Source organism: Diadema antillarum, unplaced genomic scaffold (genome assembly GCF_040938485.1).
Source record: "Diadema antillarum isolate AM-2024a unplaced genomic scaffold, OU_Dant_1.0 seq00000565_RagTag, whole genome shotgun sequence".
NCBI classification, from domain to species: Eukaryota; Metazoa; Echinodermata; class Echinoidea; order Diadematoida; family Diadematidae; genus Diadema; species Diadema antillarum.
Window position 1 is genome coordinate 1,203,766 of NW_027271504.1, and position 22,633 is coordinate 1,226,398.

At 38.3% G+C, this 22,633-nt stretch overlaps 1 protein-coding gene across 1 annotated transcript in view; it reads left to right on the forward strand.

Moving 5' to 3' along the window:
• The first annotated feature begins 2,318 nt into the window (after positions 1–2,318).
• LOC139735152 (poly(A)-specific ribonuclease PNLDC1-like) overlaps positions 2,319–22,633 on the forward strand; it is a 29,183-nt gene continuing 8,868 nt past the window's right edge. The window contains exons 1-16 of the mRNA XM_071645913.1: positions 2,319–2,450; positions 3,197–3,322; positions 4,244–4,280; positions 5,184–5,259; positions 6,239–6,286; positions 7,215–7,303; positions 7,837–7,937; positions 9,191–9,276; positions 9,600–9,670; positions 12,787–12,847; positions 13,414–13,483; positions 14,280–14,365; positions 14,998–15,065; positions 15,982–16,049; positions 16,975–17,028; positions 18,208–18,250. Coding sequence (XP_071502014.1) covers positions 2,375–2,450; positions 3,197–3,322; positions 4,244–4,280; positions 5,184–5,259; positions 6,239–6,286; positions 7,215–7,303; positions 7,837–7,937; positions 9,191–9,276; positions 9,600–9,670; positions 12,787–12,847; positions 13,414–13,483; positions 14,280–14,365; positions 14,998–15,065; positions 15,982–16,049; positions 16,975–17,028; positions 18,208–18,250 — 1,160 coding nt within the window. The 5' untranslated portion in view covers positions 2,319–2,374. The remainder of the gene's footprint in view (positions 2,451–3,196; positions 3,323–4,243; positions 4,281–5,183; positions 5,260–6,238; positions 6,287–7,214; positions 7,304–7,836; positions 7,938–9,190; positions 9,277–9,599; positions 9,671–12,786; positions 12,848–13,413; positions 13,484–14,279; positions 14,366–14,997; positions 15,066–15,981; positions 16,050–16,974; positions 17,029–18,207; positions 18,251–22,633) is intronic.

Genomic DNA, 22,633 nt, shown 5'->3' on the forward strand with positions numbered 1-22,633 from the left:
CATATCAGAATATTTAAAAGGGAAATCCAGTCCGAATATAAGTTAGTCTGATAAAAAAAAGAGTAAAATCTTACGAGTTCAACGGTAAAAATGGGACTGAAATCGGATGAAAAATAAGGAAGTTATGACATTTTGAAGTTTTGCTCATTTTTGCAAAACAGTTTTTGTACAGTGGATATATGAATATGTTAATAAGTGAGCTAACCATGTCATACCCTCACAATTTTCCATTGATCGTGTACAAAAAAAAATGACGAAAATTTATTGTTTCTGTCATTGAAGTCTGAAACATGATGTTATTCCTGGTTATTTAACTTCAGAATAGTGATCAGTTATAGATATACGAGGATTTGAGCCCTGGGCATAATTGCGTTTGAATGAAAGACTGGAAATGTCACAATTTCATGTACAAACTATATGATAAGTTGTGAGGGAATGACATGCTCACTTTGCCATTTGCATATTCATATTGACTGTTCAAGAACTGTTTATCCCCCAAATAGCGAAACTTCAAAATGTCATAACTTCCTTATTTTTCATCCGATTTCGATGAAAATTATACCGTTGAACTCTTAATATTTTACTCTTTCTTATATCAGACTAATTTATATTTGGACTGGATTTCCCCTTTAAGAAGAAGTAGGCAAACATACATGGCATTTTATTCGATCATGCATGGTTTGATATAGATTCAGCATCATTACACATTAATCACACATCAGATGAGATCACATCAGATTTACTATATATGTGGAGGCCTTATAATGATTATACCTATGTAGGTATTGATATTGTTGTTATTGTTAGATTGATTTACTTGCAACATTTGATTGACAGATTAAATAGCAGGTTGATGTGATAGGTTCCGTATTAGTTATAGTACGTGATATATGCGATAATCATGGGTTTGTGTAATTTATGTGAGAGTGTTTCACTGTAGTTGCTCACAATTGCATATTGCGGGTTTTTTTTTTTATTTGTACATGTAATAAAATTTAAATGAGAGATAAAGTCACTATTCTTTTAGGACAATAGAATAGTTCCTGTAAGAAATTGAAGTTCAAAATACTGAAATCGGTGAAACATAATCACAGAAATATGAACAACACAATCATGTATTCCTTATTTCATACAGGAAAAGATCTGAAAACTTAAGGAATTTAAAAAAAAACCGCAGTTATGCGCCCCAAAATGAGGAGAAATCGATAGCAACAACAATTGCGTGATTGCATGGTGAGGGGGTTATGAGGTTTATCCGCCGCCCACCCCGTAGTAGATCCGCCACTGTATATTTTTTGTTTTGTTACCAAAGTTTTTATACCAAAGTTGCTTCATTACATCTTACCTTTCTTTCCTTTTTTTTTCTTTTGTTTTCTTTTTATTTATTTATTTATTTTTATTTTTTTGCTGTGGTGGTATCCAAACATAAACAAAGACAAGATATATCACTTATTCAATTAAATGATGCACTAATTCATTTTTTAAAAAGATCAGGCAACCACCCTTTTCTCCCATGCATTCTTCGATAGGGCTATAGCATTGCAATTTACCTTAGGCCTTCGTGTAGAGACGGTATCCTGCTTAGCTCCATTTACTGATCGACTGTATTGATCAAGTTAACATATCAAGGCCCGTAACTGGAGGCCGGGTGTGTTGCTTGTTAGCTGATGAAACCCGGAAGTGGCACCAGAAATATAAACTTTTAAAACCGTGGCGGCCATGTAAAAAGCCCAGTTTTTCTAATTCTGAACTTTCCCATAAAAACTGGCCTGAAAAGTCGTCAGTTTGACGTCTGAAATTGAAATTGAAATTGAAATTGTTTGACAGACACCACCATGACAATTTTTTAGAGAGATTGGAATATCGTTAGTTTTATCATTATGGGACCCCGTTTCATCATGATAAAGACAAAATCGATTGTAAATTCCCTATCCATAGACTTATATGATTGCAATCAACTTCATGTAGGCAACAATCAATTATAACTCTTCATAAAACAGTTTTTGTTGTTCCACATAACAAGCAATGGTACCGGTACTGAACGCTGTGTGTGTTAAACCAAATACTGTAGGCCTAAGACGTTCACAGTCCCAGTGATGTTGCGCAATTTCCATATCTCTTTTTGCTACAAAATTTCATCATCACAGACACTGCCTATATACTACAAGTAACTCCTTGTACACAGTTACTGTGGGAGAATTACCCACCGACCTAGAGAGCACGCGCGTCCCTATCGATCGCCGCCCGGCCCCATGCCCAGTGCCCATGCATGCCCCACCGTCGCGCTACCGGTACTTTCCCGTTGCCTCCTAGCCTGTGAAGTGAACAACTGGCTGCTTCTACAGAGTCAAAGTTGGAATACAATTTGCCTAATATGGAAGTCACCCGTCACAACTTCCCATATGAGGAGCACAGGATACTTCAGAGCATAAATGACAGTTCTTTTATCGGTTCGTATTTAAAACTTTTCCAGGCTTGATGGGTTGGCCATTATTAATCTTTACTCAAAAAGAACTCGAGTTTTCGTATCAGTCCCACGCGCGACTTTCTGTGTATGACTTGTCAAAGCCCAACTCTGTACTAGCCCGACCTGTACTGTACGACCAGACGCTTGGCGACTGGGCTGTGTATAGTTACAGTTGTACATACAATATGAATAGGCTTGTGTGCCCGTGAATCGGACATGGTCAAGAAATGAAATGGTCTGAGGCTGAGCTGATTTATGTATTGTTTTGTAAAGCACCATTTTGTTGTAAGCATATTCCGCTAAATTTAGATGCATGCCTCCTGTGCCATGAAGATTGATTTACCACTTATTGTTTTTCTTTTTTGGCAATTTTGTTTGTGTGTGTGTGTGCGTGTGTTAACTGTGTGTGTACGTGTTATTTTGTGTGTGTAGTCAGGTGTATGACTCTACATCTAACATTGGGCTTTTTGAAATGAAAGATATCCACAGATCTACATGAATATGATCTAGCGATTCATTCAACCAAAGTCGTGCATAGCTCACATGATTGACACAAAATTTCTTAATTTCTTATTTCATATTATAGCCATATAGGGAAATGCAAGCAAGTGGTTGATGTTATCTAAATCGTAGTCAGGTTTTAAGGTTTTATATTTAATTCAGCCCACATTTTATGTCATAGGATTTTCAGTAGCCATGTTTGTGCATACATTGTATCATGTTTTCCAGCAATAGACACAGAGTTCACTGGCTTACATGCTACTGAAGAAGACATCAACAGTTTGTTTGACAGCCCTGAGAAGCGGTATGAGAAACTCAAGAGAATGGCCATGCAGTACACTATATGTCAGATTGGTAAGTGGTGCAGTTTAGACATTGACTTTACCATGGTATTCTCTGATGTCTAGACTGCCAATGTCTACACCAAGATTTTGACATTATCATTTAGCATCTACTTATGTCTTGATCATAAATCTTCTCTAAATTAGAATGTTCAATACTGTAGTGGACAGTTGCTTGGATGCAAACTTGATCCTTGGAAAATGAAATGTATCAACAATTATTCAACATTTTTTTTTTTGTAAAAAAAAAAAAAAAAAAAAATGAGTGATGAGATCTTATTCTCCAGTGCTCCAGTGACATGTTCATCGTCATGATGAACCTTCTATCTTTTTTTTTTCCTCAGAAGTCAGCAATGCAGTACATTAGCTTTTCAAGTATTGCCTGATCTAGCTTGAAGTCAGTGCTGGCAAAATAAATTCTAGCATGAGAAATTTGATACACTACAGAGCAGTGTTTTTCTGAAGGGTTTAAAAAGACTAAGATAAAGACAAAGTTGATGGATTATACCTCCCTGTGATTATATTTATTCAATCAATGATTCATATATCACCAAAAACTTGTGATGTATTTTGAGAATTAAGTGATTTTCTGCTAAAAATCATCACAATGGGTGGATTAAATACCAGGAATTATTGTTACCTTCCCTGAATTGATGAATAAAGAAATATGTCTTCTACATACCCTGATAGTATATTCAAATTCTGTTACATTCTAACCTGCATGTTATATGAATCTGGAAAGAAATCAATTTTTTGCCAGTAAATTCTGCGGTATGAGGCTTGGTAAGTTGAAAATCTCAAAAGATTAGTGGAAAAGTATTTAATGCCCAGTATAAATTTTATGCATACCATCATTATGAAACCCAACAAATTTAATTGTTGATTTCAAGTTAGTGTTATGTTTGTGATTGTTTTCTCTAAATTTTCCTTTCAGGTATATCAGCCTTTGTGAAGGTACCAAAGTCAAACAAGTAAGTGGAAAGAGGAACCTTTATTATGCCTTGAGTTTGATAGTAAAACATGGATTCAGAATTGAAATTTCACAGGAATTATGAAATAAAGCCACAAGATATGAGTTAGCTTCCAATTGATTTCATCTAATTTGACACTATTGTGTGATCTGTGCATTCTATTTGTTATTTTGTTTCCGTAATTTAGAATAAAATGTTACCAGGTATTCTTGATACCCTCTATGGCTCCAGTGCATTCTGATTAATTTTTACAGATTGCAAACCTTCAAATTTTACATTCCCTGTTTGCATTTCTCAGAATAAAGATGGATTGTAGTTGATATGTGAGCTGATTGATACATGTTCATTGTTTTTTCAATAGAAAGTTGAATCAGTCGCCAGTTTTAAGTCACACAGTTGAAGTTAATTGAAGTTGTCCAGCCCTGATAAATCTGGATGTATGTAATAAATCTGTGTGCTTGTGTGCCAGTGAATGTAAACAAAATAAGCATATATATATTCATTATACCCCTTGAGAATAGCATTAAAGGCATTATTACCATTTGCAGAGGAAGCAAAAACCTAGCTTTAGTGCTTCAAAAATAATTCTTGAATGTGTGTTTGGCATAGAAACAACTAAAGTAAAAATGTTAATTAGTATACTAGTATAATCAATGTTGAGTATTATTAAATATACACAAAATGTGAACAATAGTTATAGAATGGTAGTTATGGTTTATTGAGAAAAATATCTTCATATATTTTAGGCTTTATTGCAAAATTTTTACATGGTAGGATATTTTGTGATACAAATGACCTACACATATGCATCAAATGTGAAAACTCAAACAATTTTTAAATCACTGCAGCCATTGGTAAACAGTACAAATTACCATTGCATTTCATAAATTTGTCACTCTTCAGGTACGTGGCACACACATACAATATCTACCTGTTTCCCAGGAGCATGTCTTCAGTCGATGCGAGATTTACTTGCCAGGTAAATTGCTGTGTCCTTTGCCTTTAAGTAGTGGACAGGCTACAAGTGAATTGTGGCTCATTTATGATAATTATGATGATTGTTTACCTAAAACCTAAATGTCCTGTCCTCTCATATTTTATCATACACTTTGATGTTTCACCTGCTGTGTAGAAAACCCTCTAAACATTATTGTGTATTACAAATGATAAATTTTGGTTTTGTTTTTTGTTTTTTTAAATTCATCCTATATTGGGATTGGGGATTTTTTTTTTCATCCCTGTATGCAGGGCTCCACACTAACTTTTGTTTTTGGTGGCCCAAAGGCAAACATCCGACCTTTTTTGGTGGCCCGATCAGGCCACCAAATTCTTCATTTCTGAAAATTTGGTGGCCCGACGTGCGTTTTTGGTGGCCCCGGGCCACCGGGCCACCGTTGGTGTCGAGCCCTGCTGTATGGAAAACACTTTACTACATATAATGCATGATCAGAGACTCCAACCCCAAGCACCTTCTGATCTAGAGATTCTCCCGCCTGAAACCCCTAGCAAAACGGGAGACTCCAAGTTAATGTGTGCGAAGCGCAAAGTTCCTAGGGTTCTAGATGTTCTCTGGTGCCGTGCTATTTAAGGCCTATTTTTTCAACAAACAATAGTAATAAGTAAGAAATCCTTTCCACCGGGAGACACAGAGCCAGGGCAAGAGAAATCAAATCTCAAGTGGGAGAACGGGAGATTTTGCAAAAATGGACTTTCGGCAGGAGATCTCCCGTCGAAAATGGGAGAGTTGGAGTCTCTGCATGATGATGAGTCTATACAATTAGAATTATATTTTTTTTTGTGGTGACAAGAAATGAAAGAAAATAAGATTTCATGTACATGTTGCATTTTGTCCTTTTTTGCTTTGAATACCCTGTTCTCTATGCTATCCTTCTTGCTCTCTGCAGAACTCTTTCACTAATTTTCTCTCTTTCTCTCTTTGTACATGAATTAATCCACAGGCATCAAGTATTGAATTCCTCTGCAAGTACAGCTTTGACTTCAACAAGGTGAGATTGACAGTATTTTTGTGGTTCACTACAATTTGACTTTAGATCCAGTTCCATATGTGCATAACACTTTGAGCACAATTCTTGAAATTGATATTCCTCTGCAAGTACAGCTTTGACTTCAACAAGGTGAGATTGACAGTATTTTTGTGGTTCACTACAATTTGACTTTAGATCCAGTTCCATATGTGCATAACACTTTGAGCACAATTCTTGAAATTGATATTCCTCTGCAAGTACAGCTTTGACTTCAACAAGGTGAGATTGACAGTATTTTTGTGGTTCACTACAATTTGACTTTAGATCCAGTTCCATATGTGCATAACACTTTGAGCACAATTCTTGAAATTGATAATTGATTATATTCCGATTAAAAAGTGGCAGTTGTCCTGCAAAGTCTATCAAAATTATTTAAATTTCTCTCACTAGAACTATACTTAAAGTATAGCTAAGGGTGAAATAAGATGTGAAATCAGTTATGTCGATTGAAGTTCTATGCACATTAAATCAGAAAAGGGATTCTGCTTTGTTCTGTTTATGGCAGAAAAAAGCACAGTTGCTCTAGAGATACCTTTGTTTCTGTGTATACATTGTACTTGATATAGTAACTTCAATGCAGACTTCAAATGCAGACATACTTCTGTGTACAGGGTTTACACTTGTTTATTAGAATACTCTTAGTCAGTTAGTTAGTTAATTTGTTTGTTTGCTTCTTATATCACCTTCAGAGGTTTTAGATGGAACCTATGACTTAAATAATTGTAGTGGCACTGTGATTATATTAATGTTTCTATGTTTGTTTGTTTTTTCATCATTGTGACTTATTTGTGTGAGCCTTAAGGCTTTGTCACAAGTTTTGATGCTGTATACAGTTGTAAGTAAACAAGCATTAAATGCAAAATCTGCCAATTTTCATTCTTCATGACAGCTGTTCTACCAAGGCCTGAGCTACCTGACAACAGACCAGGAACAGGAACTCAGGAGGCAGGCTGATACCAAGCCCATGTTGCTAGCCAGGTAGCAGTTTAGATTGGTTGTCTGGTTGGTTGATTCTGGGGATTGTCTGTCTCTACCCCCTGCCCCTTTGTAATATTGTGTATGCAGGCAGTGAGTGTGAATGTGTGTGTGTGCTTGTATGTGTTTTGTACTCTCTGTGTGTGTGTGTGTGTGTGTGTTGAAGGGAAGGGGGTGGTATTATGTATTGTTCTTCGAGGCATAGAAAGCACTTTCATAGCAGTTTGTAGTTGTAGTTAAGATTTATACAATTAGGGGAAGAAAATGGTTGACTATGTTTATTCACATTTCATCAAAAATGCACATTGTCATTTAGTCTATTCACTTAGCATTCCTAGGGTGATTTTGAGAACTTCTCATAATAAAGTATTATTCAGTTTAGAGAGTTTGAGGGAGATCATAAATGTTGCTCTGACTTGTAGATAATCAAGTACTTGGAGAATGACTTTCACCTTTATTCCTATTCTTTGTCCAAGCATTTCCTTAACTCTGTGGTAAAAACTATTGCATCATCGTCACCTCTTCACTTGTAAAAGGTATATGGACAAAGACATACAGAGAGAGACGAGGAATAGTGTGGCAGAGTGGCTATCTGGTGCAAAGCCAGGAGATGAAATGGTCCTGGGCCAATATGAAGGTTTGTGTTTTTGTTTCTCTAGCTGTTGGCATGGCAACTGTCCCACATTGTAATTGTTTTGGGGGTTTTGGGGGTTTTTTTATTTTGTTTTGCATCATTGTGTGTGTTTGAGTGTGTTGTGTGTTCGTTATATCTGTTTAATAGCCGCCATTATTTTCTCTCTATTATTCCCATTGCCCCTTTTCATTAAAATTTGGAGTGTTTGTATTATTGTTTTTTTAAACTGATTTTGTGCTACATTGATGATGGATGCAGAAGATAGAAAATAGCTTGAGAGTTTGAGCATGATGCTGCCACCTCAAGTAGGCATTGAAGCATGCACCACAAAGGCCATACATAGAAACACGTGCCAGCACAAAACACTCGGAACTTACCGCCATTCACTGGTCATCATCAATTAATGTGTACATCATACTCCTTGATTAAAAACAATTATGTGAATGTGGCTTGCCATTGAGCATCAAAATCAATCATGTCTGGCACTCACGTGCAACACTTGCGTCATAATATACCTAATACAGGATTGATATCATGATAACATCACAATGCATAAATGCTTACGTGTAACATTATTGGGGTTGTCAGAAAATTTTGATAAGAGACTAGAAAAGCACTCTGAGAGTGTAGACCTCCGCCAAGCAGCTACTTTCCACTGATGACCGTGGTCTTCCGTAGAGATCAATGATAGGTATGCATGCTGAAAAATCGCCCGATTTCCCAATAAAGAAGCCTTTGTTAATTCATACACCCCTTAGCTGCGTGGCACTCCTCGCCCTAGCAGAAACAAGAGCACGCACTTTAGTGCGCGTATGAAAGCCTAAAAAATGCACTGTTTGAACTCCCAAGTTCATAGACCTTACCTACCAAAATATCGAAAATCCTTCATAAAATCCATAAATATTTTTGGATCACTACCAAAATTTAATCATCTCGTCCTTGTGTCATTCTCAACCTTTCTTGCAAGTTTCACCCAAAATCCATTAACAAATTTTTGAGTTATTTTGCACACAGACAAACAAACCAACGGTAATGAAAACATAACCTCCTCCCCTGGGGGAGGTAACAAGAGGAAAGAAAGCAAGAAGGAAGGAGAAAATGGGCAGTCCTATTCCAGAGCATTGCAGTACTGAATTTCTTGAAAAAAAAACGAGGACATGAGCAAGGAGAGAGAGAAGCAGATCTATGTCATTATGTTGTTGTTGTTGGGTTTTTTTGTTGTTTACAATTTATTATTTTCGTTTCATCACTCTCAGAGCTGGAGGGTTTGCTGACTCAGCTGGTCCTACAGGATTCTTTTCCCATCCTCAACACAAGGTTTGATGTCAATAGTACATGGCAGGTAAGCTCGGCTTTACCCATGAACATATGATTATCACATTAGATGCCATGCTTCAAAATGGCCATAGCTACAGAATGTGGATTCCACACAGCCATGTACAAGTTGTTGCCATCATCGTTGGCATCGCTGTCGGCATTGTAGTTGTGGTTGTTGCTATAAACATTTCCAGTTATTGCATATCTTTTGTATATCTGATAAGGTGTTTTACAGCCGCCTATCTGTCATTTTCATCTATCACTCTTTTGATTTAGTGGAGGAGATTGAAAACAATCAAAAGTATTGCGAATATTTCAAATCCTGTTGTATTTGTGTTTCACCACTAGTTAACCATCAAGAGAATGGCCGAAGAGAATGAAGACTCCCTGCACACAGATCAAGTCGCAATTGGCAACAAGTAAGTATCAAAGCTGAAAAGACTCATATGATGTGTTGAATTACTTCTGGACCTCGCTACATTTTGATGGCAAGTAATATGAGGCTACTTCATTTTCAGTCATTCATGGATTACACACTCGCGTACGACCAGGTACTCGCATCTACAAAATATCAGTAATAATACATACACACACTCATTCACAAGCATGTATAATCACACATCTCATATTCAATTGTACATGTTACACACACACACACCAAAAAATAAATAAAAAATCCATGCATGACGCAAATCTCTCGTTTGAAGAGGCTACACCCCCGTAAATAATGCCAGTGCATATCTTGGCAATCAATGACTTGAAGTCAAAGATATAAAACACCTGTTTCTTGACCCTGGCCTAATCTAAGCATCAGTCATCGCCACAGCGCCACAGGAGGGGGGGGGGGGGGGGGGGGGGGGCACCGCGAGAGGAGGAGATTGTTTTGGTTTTGGCATGGGCTATGTAGCTCCATGGTGCGTGTGTGTGTGTGTATGTGTGTGTGTGTGAGTGTAGACATTCAGCGTATGCAGACAGAGCATGCCTGTACTGTAGTGACCGGAACTATTGTCATTCCATTTTGTCTCTCCCCTTCTCCCTCCCCCATCTCTCCCCCTCTCCCTCTCTCCATCTCGCTCTCCCTCTCTCTCTCTCTCTCTCTCTCTCTCTCCCTCTCTCTCTCTTTCTCAATGATCCAGTCAGCAGGCTGATTGTAACCAGGGAGGTAGTCTCACCTCCCCGTTGTAACTCACTGCCAAATAGCACATTGTCAGCACCGGCAAACTGGCAATGCTCTCCTTCTTATTCCTGTATTTTCGTTATTTACGGGTCAATTTTTTTCGTTCGAAATGTAAAATGGATGACCATAGAATTTCTCAATAGAATATAAAATTGAAAACTTTAGAAAGGATAGAGAAAATTGAGTTCACATTAGGCGTGTCTTCATCAGCCCGAAGTTTCAAAATAGCGCGCTATCTTGCGGTTACCAAACTAGTCCGATGTCAAAATAGCGCGCTATCTGTATAGTGAAGACGCAGATAGCGCGCTATTTGATCGGGAAAATTTCCCCCAAAATCTTGGTCTAGTTCGTCAACTAGAGCGCTAATTCGTGAAATAGCGCGCTATCTTGGGTGCGTCTCCATCAGCCCGAAATTTTCTCGATCCCTCCACGCTTCTGGTTAGCCAGCTGGCAATGGAAAGCGCATGTACAAGCAGCTAGTGATTGTGTATAGTACATTACACGCACGGTGTATTCAAGGATCACATGTGTACTATAGGCCTACTGTTGTCATCTTTAAAACCAGGGAGGTGATTTCTCTCACCTCCCTATTAAAACTCAGTGCCGTGCATGCTAGCTGTTCTTTTGTAAACTTCTTCTTCTGGTCCACTCTACGTTAGCTGAAGATTCTTGCAGATTGTGTGCATTTTGGATTTGTTTAAACATTGCAATTCGTTAATTTCATATAAGATGCCTCACTGGACAGAAGAAAGAGTAGCGTTATTAATATCCCTTTGGAGAGAATTTGCTGTACTGCTCACCTCCCTGGTTGTAGAATCGTACATACGGTGATATAGGAGATTTTGAGTGGGGAAATCCACTTTCGAACCGCGAGCCAGGCAGAGTAATATTGCAAAGTGCGCATGCGTCCATTTTCGGACTAATTTCCCGAAGCAGGCTGTTCGAACTGATGAAGACGCACATTCGCTGTATCGGGCTATTTTCTAAGACCGCAAAATGTCCCGCTAGTTTGAACTTCGGGCTGATGAAGACACGCCTTTTGAATGGTCTGCCACAGACAGATATCCTTATCATGCTCTTACGTAATACGACAGCTGCTTTCTCAATGATCCAGTCAGCAGGCTGATTGTAACCAGGGAGGTAGTCTCACCTCCCCGTTGTAACTCACTGCCAAATAGCACATTGTCAGCACCGGCAAACTGGCAATGCTCTCCTTCTTATTCCTGTATTTTCGTTATTTACGGGTCAATTTTTTTTGTTCGAAATGTAAAATGGATGACCATAAAATTTCTCAATAGAATATAAAATTGACAACTTTAGAAAGGATAGAGAAAATTGAGTTCACTTTGAATGGTCTGCCACAGGCAGATATCCTTATCATGCTCTTACGTAATACGACAGCTGCTTTCTCAACGATCCAGTCAGCAGGCTGATTGTAACCAGGGAGGTAGTCTCACCTCCGCGTTGTAACTCACTGCCAAATAGCACCGGCAAACTGGCAGTGCTCTCCTTCTTATTCCTGTATTTTCGTTATTTAGGGGTCAGTTCTTTTCGTTCGAAATGTAAAGTGGATGACCATAGAATTTCTCAATAGAATATAAAATTGAAAACTTTAAAAAGGATAGAGAAAATTGAGTTCACTTTGAATGGTCTGCCACAGGCAGATATCCTTATCATGCTCTTACGTAATACGACAGCTGCTGGAGTCATCAAACCCTGGCTTGGCCTCCAGGTTTGTCACGCCTGAGCAGAAAGTTTATTTGCAATGGACAAGTACTTCGACTCCCAACTCCCAAACGAGAAATATGAAAGCGGTATACGCACCCCACTTTCGGAGGCGGAATTTGGGGTCTCGCCTCAAACGAGGGATTGACGGCATGCAAATTCAGACTCTTTCAAATTGGCTAATTTACATTTGTCAGTAGAGGATTTGAGTGTTGATACTAAAAATTGAAAGTCAATGTTACCACATTGTTAACACTAGTAATCTGTTGGTTTATTTTTCTCTTATTTGCTGACAGATTGCAACAAAGTTGTCTGTTTAATGTTGTACAAGTAAGCAAAACATAAAGTGTATTCTTGCTCAAATGAACATCATCATGAAATGTTGTAGAGCACCAAATTCTCCTTTGCTTGCAGTTCCATATTTCCTTGAACCATTTTCAATTCTGTGTTTGCAAAGGTATGGAGTGTAGGGGAATATTCAAGGTACCAATACCACTTATGATTTGCCTAACACATATCTTGCACTTTCAAATGTTTAAACCATGTTGTGTGAGGTACAATGTAGTTATAATTCTTCCTGCTTTGAACCCTATGGCTACACATCTAAAGTGTCTGTTGTTTTTTCTTTTCAAGGATAGTAGATCTGCTCCTGGGGTTCACCAAAGTCTTCCGTGCCATTAGCGAGAGTAAAAAGGTAAGTTCCAGGGAAACGGAACATATTTCAATGGTCAATAATGCAGAGCTATTATGAGGACATTTTCTTTGTGAATATTAGTTAAAGACATTGCATTGACTGAAATAATGGATCAGCCAGAAACGTGGGGCTATGACAATTACTGGCAGAGAGTGTCTGTGAAGTATTTTTGCTCATTAGGTGATTACTGTTGTCAATATGATATCAATTTTTATAAGTAGAACAATTGATGAGGCACTAGATGTCTTTATGTAGTGTTTCCAAAAGTTATGTGTTCAGAGAGAAACAAAATGGATTGTTCCCAGGCTTGCTTATATTGTATGAGCACAATATTAAATGAAACCAGTTGTGTGTAATATGTGTCCAGCACTTTTATGAGATATATGGATTTCTTAAGAGTGAAAGCATCATTGAACTTGACTGCAGCTTCATGTGGAACATGGGAGGTGGCCGCAAATGGTCTGTCATGAAAAGCCATCACATTACATCTTACCTCACAGCTGGAGATTGAAATTTACTGTCACGCTGGCTCACATAACCTTTGACCTTCTCTCTTTTATCCTCAGCCCTTGATTGGACACAATCTACTGACTGACCTCTTGCTAATGTTCCAGAAATTTCAAAATCCACTTCCAGGTAATAGACCAGTTCACTATAAACATATTCAAATTTGTGGATATTTCTTCCACCCTGACGTAGCGAGTTATTCTATTAATGTGTGCTCCAGAAACACTTTTCAATACTTGGAATCCAGTTTGCATGTACATTACTGCATATGCAACATATTTAGCAAGTATAATTATTCGCAAATCTGGACCTTGACAATATCGTGAGTGGTTTAATTTGTGATCATGGAGTACAATAATGATGGGAGAAATGCACATGTGTATGCTACATTCATGTGAGGATCAGTGTTCAAAATGTTGTATGTTGTTAAGTTTGCAAAGTTCCCTTACAACATAAAATACTAGCACTGTGTATAGTTTCCAAAGCAAACTGATGTTCTTACTCTTTCTCCCACTATGTCATGTCCTATCTATCTATCTATCTGTCTATTTATCTATCTATCTATCTACCAATCTATCTATCTACCTATCTGCCCATCTATCTGCCTATCTATCTATCTATCTATCTATCTATCTATCTATCTATCTATCTATCTATCTATCTACCCATCTGTCTATCTACCTATTTATCTGTCTATCTGCCCATCTATCTTTCTATCTATCTGTCTATGTCTATTTACAATTGTAAGTATTTATATATCTATCTATCTACCCATCTACCCATCTATCTATCTATCTATCTACCCATCTACCCATCTATCTATCCATCTGTCTATCTATCTATCTATGTATTTTTCTATCTATATGTCTGTCTTAGCCACCATGTCTTCACATTCATCTTTTTTTGTTTTTATGCTTTTGTTCAGGCAGTTACGCAACCTTCAAAAGAGAGATACACCAGCTTTTTCCAAAGGTGTACGACACTAAGTTCCTGGCATTTGAGATGCGAAAGGTACCTGTCCTAACTTTTGTTTTAACATTTGCCGGAAAGGTTTCATGATTATGATGACTGTGATGAAAATTTGTTTTCATAAGTTGACATATCATGATAAGATTTATAAGAAGAGTATACCACACGCTTTGATAGGTTTACAGGAAAATGTTTTTTGTTGGTGTTTTTTTATGCCTCCATTAATTGTTAGATCAGTGTTATCAACTGATTCTTTGAAAGTATTAAGAATGGAAGCTGTCAATAGGTAATCAATTTCTCTTTGTCAGATATACATGTACAGTAACATGGAAGCTCCAGGCACCAAATTTGTCATATATTTCATGATTCATTTCTTGAATAGTCTTTAAATATGTAAGATAAAGGTGCCTGTGTGAAGGGCCAAAATAGTTCTTCTCTCCTCTCGATCAATCTCTCCTCTGTCTCTCTCTGGCAATCAATCCCACAAAGTTGGGCCCATGTGCGCGGTCCCAGCAGCAATATGCTACAGGGAATGAGAGAGTTCAGAAAAACCTGTTTATTATATCAGTCTGCTTTTGTTCTCTCCTGGAGAGAGGAAGATAAAATGTGGAGACAGTGGCAGCATGTCAACTCTATTCTTGGTTTGCTTGGTTTTTTTTTTTTTTCCTCTTCAGAGCATGAATGAGGCAGGACTTCCCATCTCCCAGACATTCCTAGCCTCCCTCTTGGAACATCTTTCATCGTGAGTACCTAGTAGTTTTTATAAAGGAACTATATAATCCAAATGCATGTTGACTTTTGTGATTCATGATACATACCTTCAACATCAAATATATAGCCACATAAGTATGTAAGTATGTGTCATATATTTTATGATAATTTTCCTGCTATCTTTCTTCAGATCACGTGGATATGCCCACAAAGATAGAACTCATTGCAAATCAAGATTCGGCAAGTAACATCGTCTGTTAATCATTAAATACTGCATATTATGGTATATTTAACAAAAGACATTGGAACACACATACAATGTATCCCTAGACCGAGCATAACTTGTACAAGTGTGTATGTTTCCATGTTACGAAATGATTAACAAAAGACATTGCAGGAAAACATGCAGTGTTCTCCTCGGGCGAGTGGGAAGGTACATTCCACTGTCTTTTGTCAATCACATTAGTACTTTTGCAGTACCGGTAATTAGCAGATGATGTCATTGGCACAATCTTGGTTTGGAAGGTTTTCTTGTGGTTGTATCCAAGTAATCCAGTCTGCTAGAAAATTAAGTTCAGCTTAAGCATGTCTATAATTGCCGGCACCAGACTAGACTTTTCATGCAGTGTTGCGAATTTTTGTTTTACGTTTTGTCAATATTTTAGCATGTTGTTACTTCATGTGATCAATGACATATTGAAGAAATTCGTAAGAATAAAAGCACCGCGAAAAATTCAGCATTTTTGATAAGAACATAGCAGTAGCCATCAATAGAGAGCTTGTTATTTCCCATATGTATGAGTGGAAATCATAGGACAGAAGTACCTATGAGGGTCTACCATTACTCTCTTCACTCTGTAGATATGAGCTTTCACGTTTTCTCATTGTTTGAGTGTTTTGAGTGAAATGTTTCTCGGCTGTCCATGGCCATTTTCACTTCTCAACAGTCTTGAAGGAAAGCAGCTAGTCCTAATGTCTCCAGATATCGGTCACGAGGTTGGCTTTGACAAGTACGGTAAGACAGAAGGGTGATAGTAATCCAACTCTGCGGAGAATTAATAGTGTTATCTTTTTTTTCTTCTTCTTCTTCTTCTTCTTTTCTGGATGGACCTTCATATCTAGGGGCATGATATCGTGGGTTTTTATTCTAAAAACCTCTCATCGCATCTTTCAATAACCTTTTTTTTTTTTTTTTTTGAATGAGGAATATAACTTTTAAAGCTTTCCATGTGGGGAAAAAAAGTGGTTTTGTCCTTCAACGTGTGAGAGATAATACAGTATGTATGGCCAATGTAGGGGTAATGTGAAATAGGGGACTATGGGTAGAAAGTGTGTGCTGCCCTGTCTAACCAAAAGTAGCAAGTGTGTGCTTCTTGTATTCTTGAAAACTCACTCTTGCCAGGTTTGATTCAGAAAATTTGTTTTCATGAAAAAGAAAGAAAGAAAGAAAAAGCCTGAAGTCAACTAAGGTTGTGTTCCAGCGGAGAAAGTATGAATGCTCTGCACTGTAGTTAAATACAAATGATCAGACACTCATGTATTTGGCTTCAGGCCACATGTAGTGGTGTTTTTTCATCGGAAATACAATTAAATTTTTATCTCCATCAATATTGGTGTCACTTCTGGGTCCAGTATTCCACATCAGTTTGGTCTCTCTCGTGAAATTTAACCTCTTCGTAGTAGTGTACGTATACTATACTTTGTTGTCAAATATGATGGAATGAAAGGGAATCTTTAATTTTTGTATTTTAGTGTTTTCATTCAACTGATTGACCCTCACAGAGCTGACATTCCAAATTGCCTTTCCAAACACAGTATAAGAACAGGTTGCCATTGGCAATGATGAAAGTTAAAGTTCACCATCGCTGTGTCACCCCCCCAACCCCCCAACTGCACCCCATGGTAGTTTCATGTTAGATATCCCGTTATCTGTCTTACAGGCACCGAGACTCCTCTTCACGAGGCAGGCTTTGACGCCTATGCAACAGGATACGGTGAGTGGCAATCTTTGTATACCCCATGTCACCATGGTTTCCATCTGTGACATGTCACATGACTCGTCTTCCACTGTGGGGGAGCTTTTGGCAAACTTATGTGTTGTTGTGTTTATGTGACGTCATTATGTGTGTGTTGGCTTTAGATAGTGCACTGATGCAGAGACTCCAACCCCAAGCACCTTCTGATCTGGAAATTCTCCCGCCTGAAACCCTTAGCAAATGGGAGACTCCAAGTTGATGTGCGCGAAGTTCCTTGCAGCCAGGGTTCACTGCCCGTTTAAGGGCCCTGGAAGCTCTAGGGTTCTAGATGCTCTTTCGTGCTACCTGAGGCTTATTTTTTGACATACGATGGCAATAAGTAAGAAATCCTTTCCAACGGGAGACACAGAGCCAGGGTGGGAGAAATTAAATCTCAAGCGGGAGAACGGGAGATTTTGTAAAAATGGGCTTTCGGCGGGAGATCTCCCGTCGAAAGCGGGAGAGTTGGAGTCTCTGCTGACGATGAAACTGTGGTTTAGGGGTCGTCTTGCTACAGTGGGGATCAAAGATTACTCCAATCTGTTTTTCTTCCAAATAAAGTCCTGTGCATTTGAAGAAATACATGTGCATTGTTGAAAAGTTGAGCAGAAGTTTGCAAGTATAACCAAAAAAAAAAAAAAATACAGCAGTTGATTGTAAGGTAGACAACCAATGCAGCATACAACAGGCACTGGGCATTTGCCTCGATCTTTGACAGTGGTACTGCTTGTGTGCAAACTCTTTTTTGCTGTACATAAAACAACACAAAATGTTGAAATTTGTTACAGTGTTAAATCAACTTCCTTGCTTGGTCTTGAAGAATATGTGGGGAAAAAAAACATCTGTTGAGAATGAGAAGGGCGTTAAATGGTCTTGAACACTATGGGTTTTGTGGCAACTTAGCGCCCTTATCATTCTCAACCGACGATATTAAAAATTCTCATAGCTTGCATCACCTGGAAAGAGCATACATATGTTTGCAGACATCACACAAATTCCCCATTTATGTGTGCACTTGATGTATAAAGACAAACAAAGACACGCCACATCTGAAATCATTATGTGAGAGTCTATCCTATCTTTGTGAATTTCACTTTTTTTGTCCTATATTTTTCTTTTTAAAGTAATGTTTGTATGTTTTGTTTCTTTCCTAAACAGTGTTTCTCAGGCTTGCCCACTTCATCAGTGCCAAGGACACAAGGTAAGAAAATTGTGATTGACTCCAATTTGTGTGTGTGTGTGTGTGTGTGTAATGCTGCATTGATCAGAAAATTTACTTGAGAGGTTTAAAGGGGTTGTTCATTTTCAATCTCTGCAGTCCATTGTGCTCGTACAGAAAGTCTGATGAGCCTATCACAAAGGACACGGGAGCACATTTCTCATTCTTGAAGGGAAACACGGATAGATTTTCCCAACTACGTCTTGCTTGTATAGAGACAGCACATGTTCACTCAAATGCACAATTAATTTCAAGAGAAGAATGAATGATTTGATCAAATTGCTGAAAAAACAAAACAAAACAAAACAAAACCTGATTGAATGGTGGCCAGTCTTTATTCAATTTCATGTTTGAGGGTCACATAAAATAGAAAAAATATCCAACCATAAGTAATTGTTTAGTACATATAAATATTAAAGTCCAGGATCTAATATCCAACAAGAATCTTCTCATTCCCAAGCAGCTATGCTGGTATTTAATACTGCTTGTGGACAGAAGCATTCAGGGAATGGCATTGATGGAGTAGTTAGCCTATCAATCAGTCCTCAAAGGTTTGTAAATTTTTATGAAATAAAGAGAGGTATGGAAAAAAGTTTTGATGCACTGACAAGGCAGGGAGAAAGTTAGTGACTGTTTGTTTGTTCATTTGTTTGTTTGGTGTTTTTTTTTGTTTTTTTTTTTTTTTTGGGGGGGGGGGTTTGGGGGGAGGGGGGTTTTCAATGAACCTTGTAAATTGGGGAATTGTGTTCAAAGTGCTTATTCAAATCTGCTTTTTATGCCTCCGCCTGAAGGGTGCCGGGGACATTATGTTTTCGGGTTGTCCATCCGTCCCCATTCTTTATGCGATAACTTAGAGTAATATTAGGTGGAATTTTACCAAACTTGGTCCAAGTATAAAGAATGATGGGGCAATTAATGGGGGTGAAATCGACCAGAGGTCAAAGATCAAGGTCAAATCCTAAAATTTATTTGTTTATGTGATAACTCAAGACTGGATGAAGCTGGATGATCAAGGTCAACTCTTCAAATTTCACTATTTCCCTCATATATATGCAATGCTTGCCGAATTTTTCTTGAAACTTAATATATGCATGTATTACCTAATGAAGATTCTCTGGGAAATTGCCTGCCAGAAGGTCAAAGGTCAAAAGGTCAAAGGATAAGGGTCAAAGGCCAGGCTAAAATGCAAATATTTTTCTGTTTGATACTGAAATTACACTTTTTCTTCATACCTTGAAAATTACTCAATGCTTAAACTTATAAAAGAGTCAAAAGTCAAGTAAAAATCCTCAAATCTCCAAATGCATGTACCTGCACTCTCAGACAATATAGCAAACCTAGTTCAAGGAAAGTGAACATTCAACACATTTGTGACAAACCTGTCATTTCGATATTTTGCCAGTTATGTGAAACTGTCGTCACACATTGTGAAACATTGTACTATAGACCCATTAGGAGAACCATGCATTATGGCGGAGGCATACCAGTGGCCATAGCGACATTTCTAGTTTTTTTTTTCGTGTCACATGAACACACACTAACACGCACTGTATTCATATTTGCACTCCAGAGTCAACTTCTACATGTATATCCCTTCTCCTTAGCTGTCTGTAAAGCTAATGTTCAGACGGCCGTGTAATGTAGTCTGTAATTGTGTTAATGAGGTCTCCATCAAGATCAAGCAATAATAGCTTAAGGTGAAGGTCTCCTGCATTACTTTTTTTTTAGCTATTGTCTTTTGCAATTATATTACTAGTAAGTGTGTTCATATTGTGTTGAAGAAAATGCAAAGAAAAAGAAGAAATAGAATGGTATCAAATCAAACTGCAAGAGGGCACTCAAAAAAATTAAGGTCATTTCTTCTGAGTGACGCCCACTAACGGGTACTTCCACAGCCTAAAATGCTCTTGCCTGTAATGCACCTATTGACCACTTTGTAATTAGGCATAACTTTTTCATTTTCCCCACAAAATCCACTACATGTCCTTCAGTCATTTTTCTGGTTCTATCAGTGGTATCACAGTACATGTATGACAATTCCTCTGTTTCTTAACTTTTTTTATGCCTCCGCCACGAAGTGGTGCCGGAGGCATTATGTTTTCGGGTTGTCCGTCCTTCCGTCCGTACGTCCGTCCGCTTTCGTTTACGCGATAACTTGAGTAATATTTACTGGAATTTTACCAAACTTGGTCCAAGTATGACGTATGATGGGGCAATGATTTGATTAGATTTTGGGTGAAATCGGCTAAAGGTCAAAGGTCAAGGTCAAATCATGAAATTGTATCCGTTCACACGATAACTCAAAACTTTGTTGGAGGATGATGTATGATGGGACAATTACTTGATTAGTTTTTCAGTGAAATCAGACAGAGGTCAAAGGTCAAAGATCAAGGTCAAATCCTAAAATTCATTTGTTTATGTGATAACTCAAAACTGGATGAAGCAGCTTTCACCAAACTTGGTCCAAGGATGATGTATGATGGGACAATTCTCGCTATCGCCAATGACGTAAAAAGTACCCGGATGTGGCTTTTTCGTCAAGATTTAGTGCACTTGGTAGCAAGGGCACTTCCGGTGTGGGGCATAATTTGCACAACGCTAGCGTGCGCGTACGTGTACCTTACCTATAGCGCTGTGCCGACCACACTACATCTCTATGGTACTAGTACAGTATGCCGCTGTACCGCCCGAGCCAGCGTGTGGCCAGGCCTGTCATACTCGTACACTGTAGTCCCCGCCCGCCGGCGGCGGCCGGCCTTGCATTAGCATGCACCACTACTGCACGCAGCGCATAAGCTAACACATACCGGTACAGCATACTGCTTGATCATGCGATCGATGTGCACATCACAGATCAGTCATCTCTGCATACGCTGAAAATATGCTGGAAAATATTCACCCACCTGGATATCGTCATGGAATGCCCATCTTTTTTTTATTTGTTCTCTGTCGAAATGTCGCGAACACAATCGGGAACGAACAGTGATCTCGAACTTATCCTGTTCGAAGCAACTTCTTCCAAGTGAGTACGTACAATGTACGTAGGCACTAGGCCTACTACTACCTAGTGCTACTACCACTACAATGTACTAGTAAGTTGCGCGTGCACGTACTGCGGCCACGTCACGTCTCGCATGCCAGTAAGGGTCCTATTTCTGCAGATTTTTTTCATTTATTGTCGTTCGAACAACACATGGCAGCTTCGCAGCAACAACCAATAGTCGTATTAACAGCAATTTCTTAAGAATGGAGAAATTTCAAATCATATTAAAGCTGTAATTCAAGTCGAGAAAACAGTAAGTACACGTAGAATACGGTCGGTTGTGTGTGTAAATAGCATTAGTCACGTATCACGCGCGTACGAACGGAAGTGACTTTGCTACCGGACTATCCCATAATGCACCGTAAATGACACTTGAATTAACATCCGGGTACTTTTTGCGTCATTGGCGATAGCGAGAATTAGTTGAGTAGATTTTAGTGACATTGACAAGAGGTCAGCGGTCAAAAGGTCAAGGTCAAATGCTAAAAATAGTTGCTATTTTCCCCATAGCTATGCAATGCCCGCAGTTATTTTCTTGAAACTTAGTGTAGACATGTACTACTGCGTAAAGATTCTCCAGTGAGAGTTTCATGTCATAAGGTCAAAGGTCAAAAGGTCAAAGGTGAGGTGAAAATGTTGCAATATCACTTTTCTCGCAAATGGTTCAATGTATCTTCATGGAACTTGGTACATATGCATGTACTGACTGGCAGGGATTATCTAGGGAATTTAGGGGTCATGGGTCAGTAGTCAGGGGGTCAAAGGTCAAGGTCAACTCCTCAAAATGTTACTATTTCCCTCATATACTAGTATATGCAATGATTGCATTATTAGTTTTAAAATTTAATATATGTACATGTATTACTTAAAGGACAAGTTCACCCTCATATACATGTGGATTGAGTGAATGCAGCAATGATATTAGAACACATCAGTGAAAGTTTGGGGGAAATCGGACAGTCCGTCCAAAAGTTATGAATTTTTAAAGTATCTGCACAGTCACTGCTGGATGAGAAGACTACTACAGTGTATGATGTCATATGCGTACAACGATATAACGAAAATAAAAAGAGAATTTCACAAAATTTTACTTTTTGAAAAAAGTGCACATTCCCTGGACTCATCACTGACGTATGTTAAGGGTAATATTATTCCTCCTTGCCTTTTAAAAGAGGGAAGTCAAGTGTTCTTTTATTATACGAGAAAAGTGAAAATATTATGTTTTCTTTATATCGTTGTACACATGTGACATCACAAGCTGTAGTAGTCTGCTCATCCAGCAGTGACTAAGCAGAAACTTCAAAAATTCATAACTTTTAAAC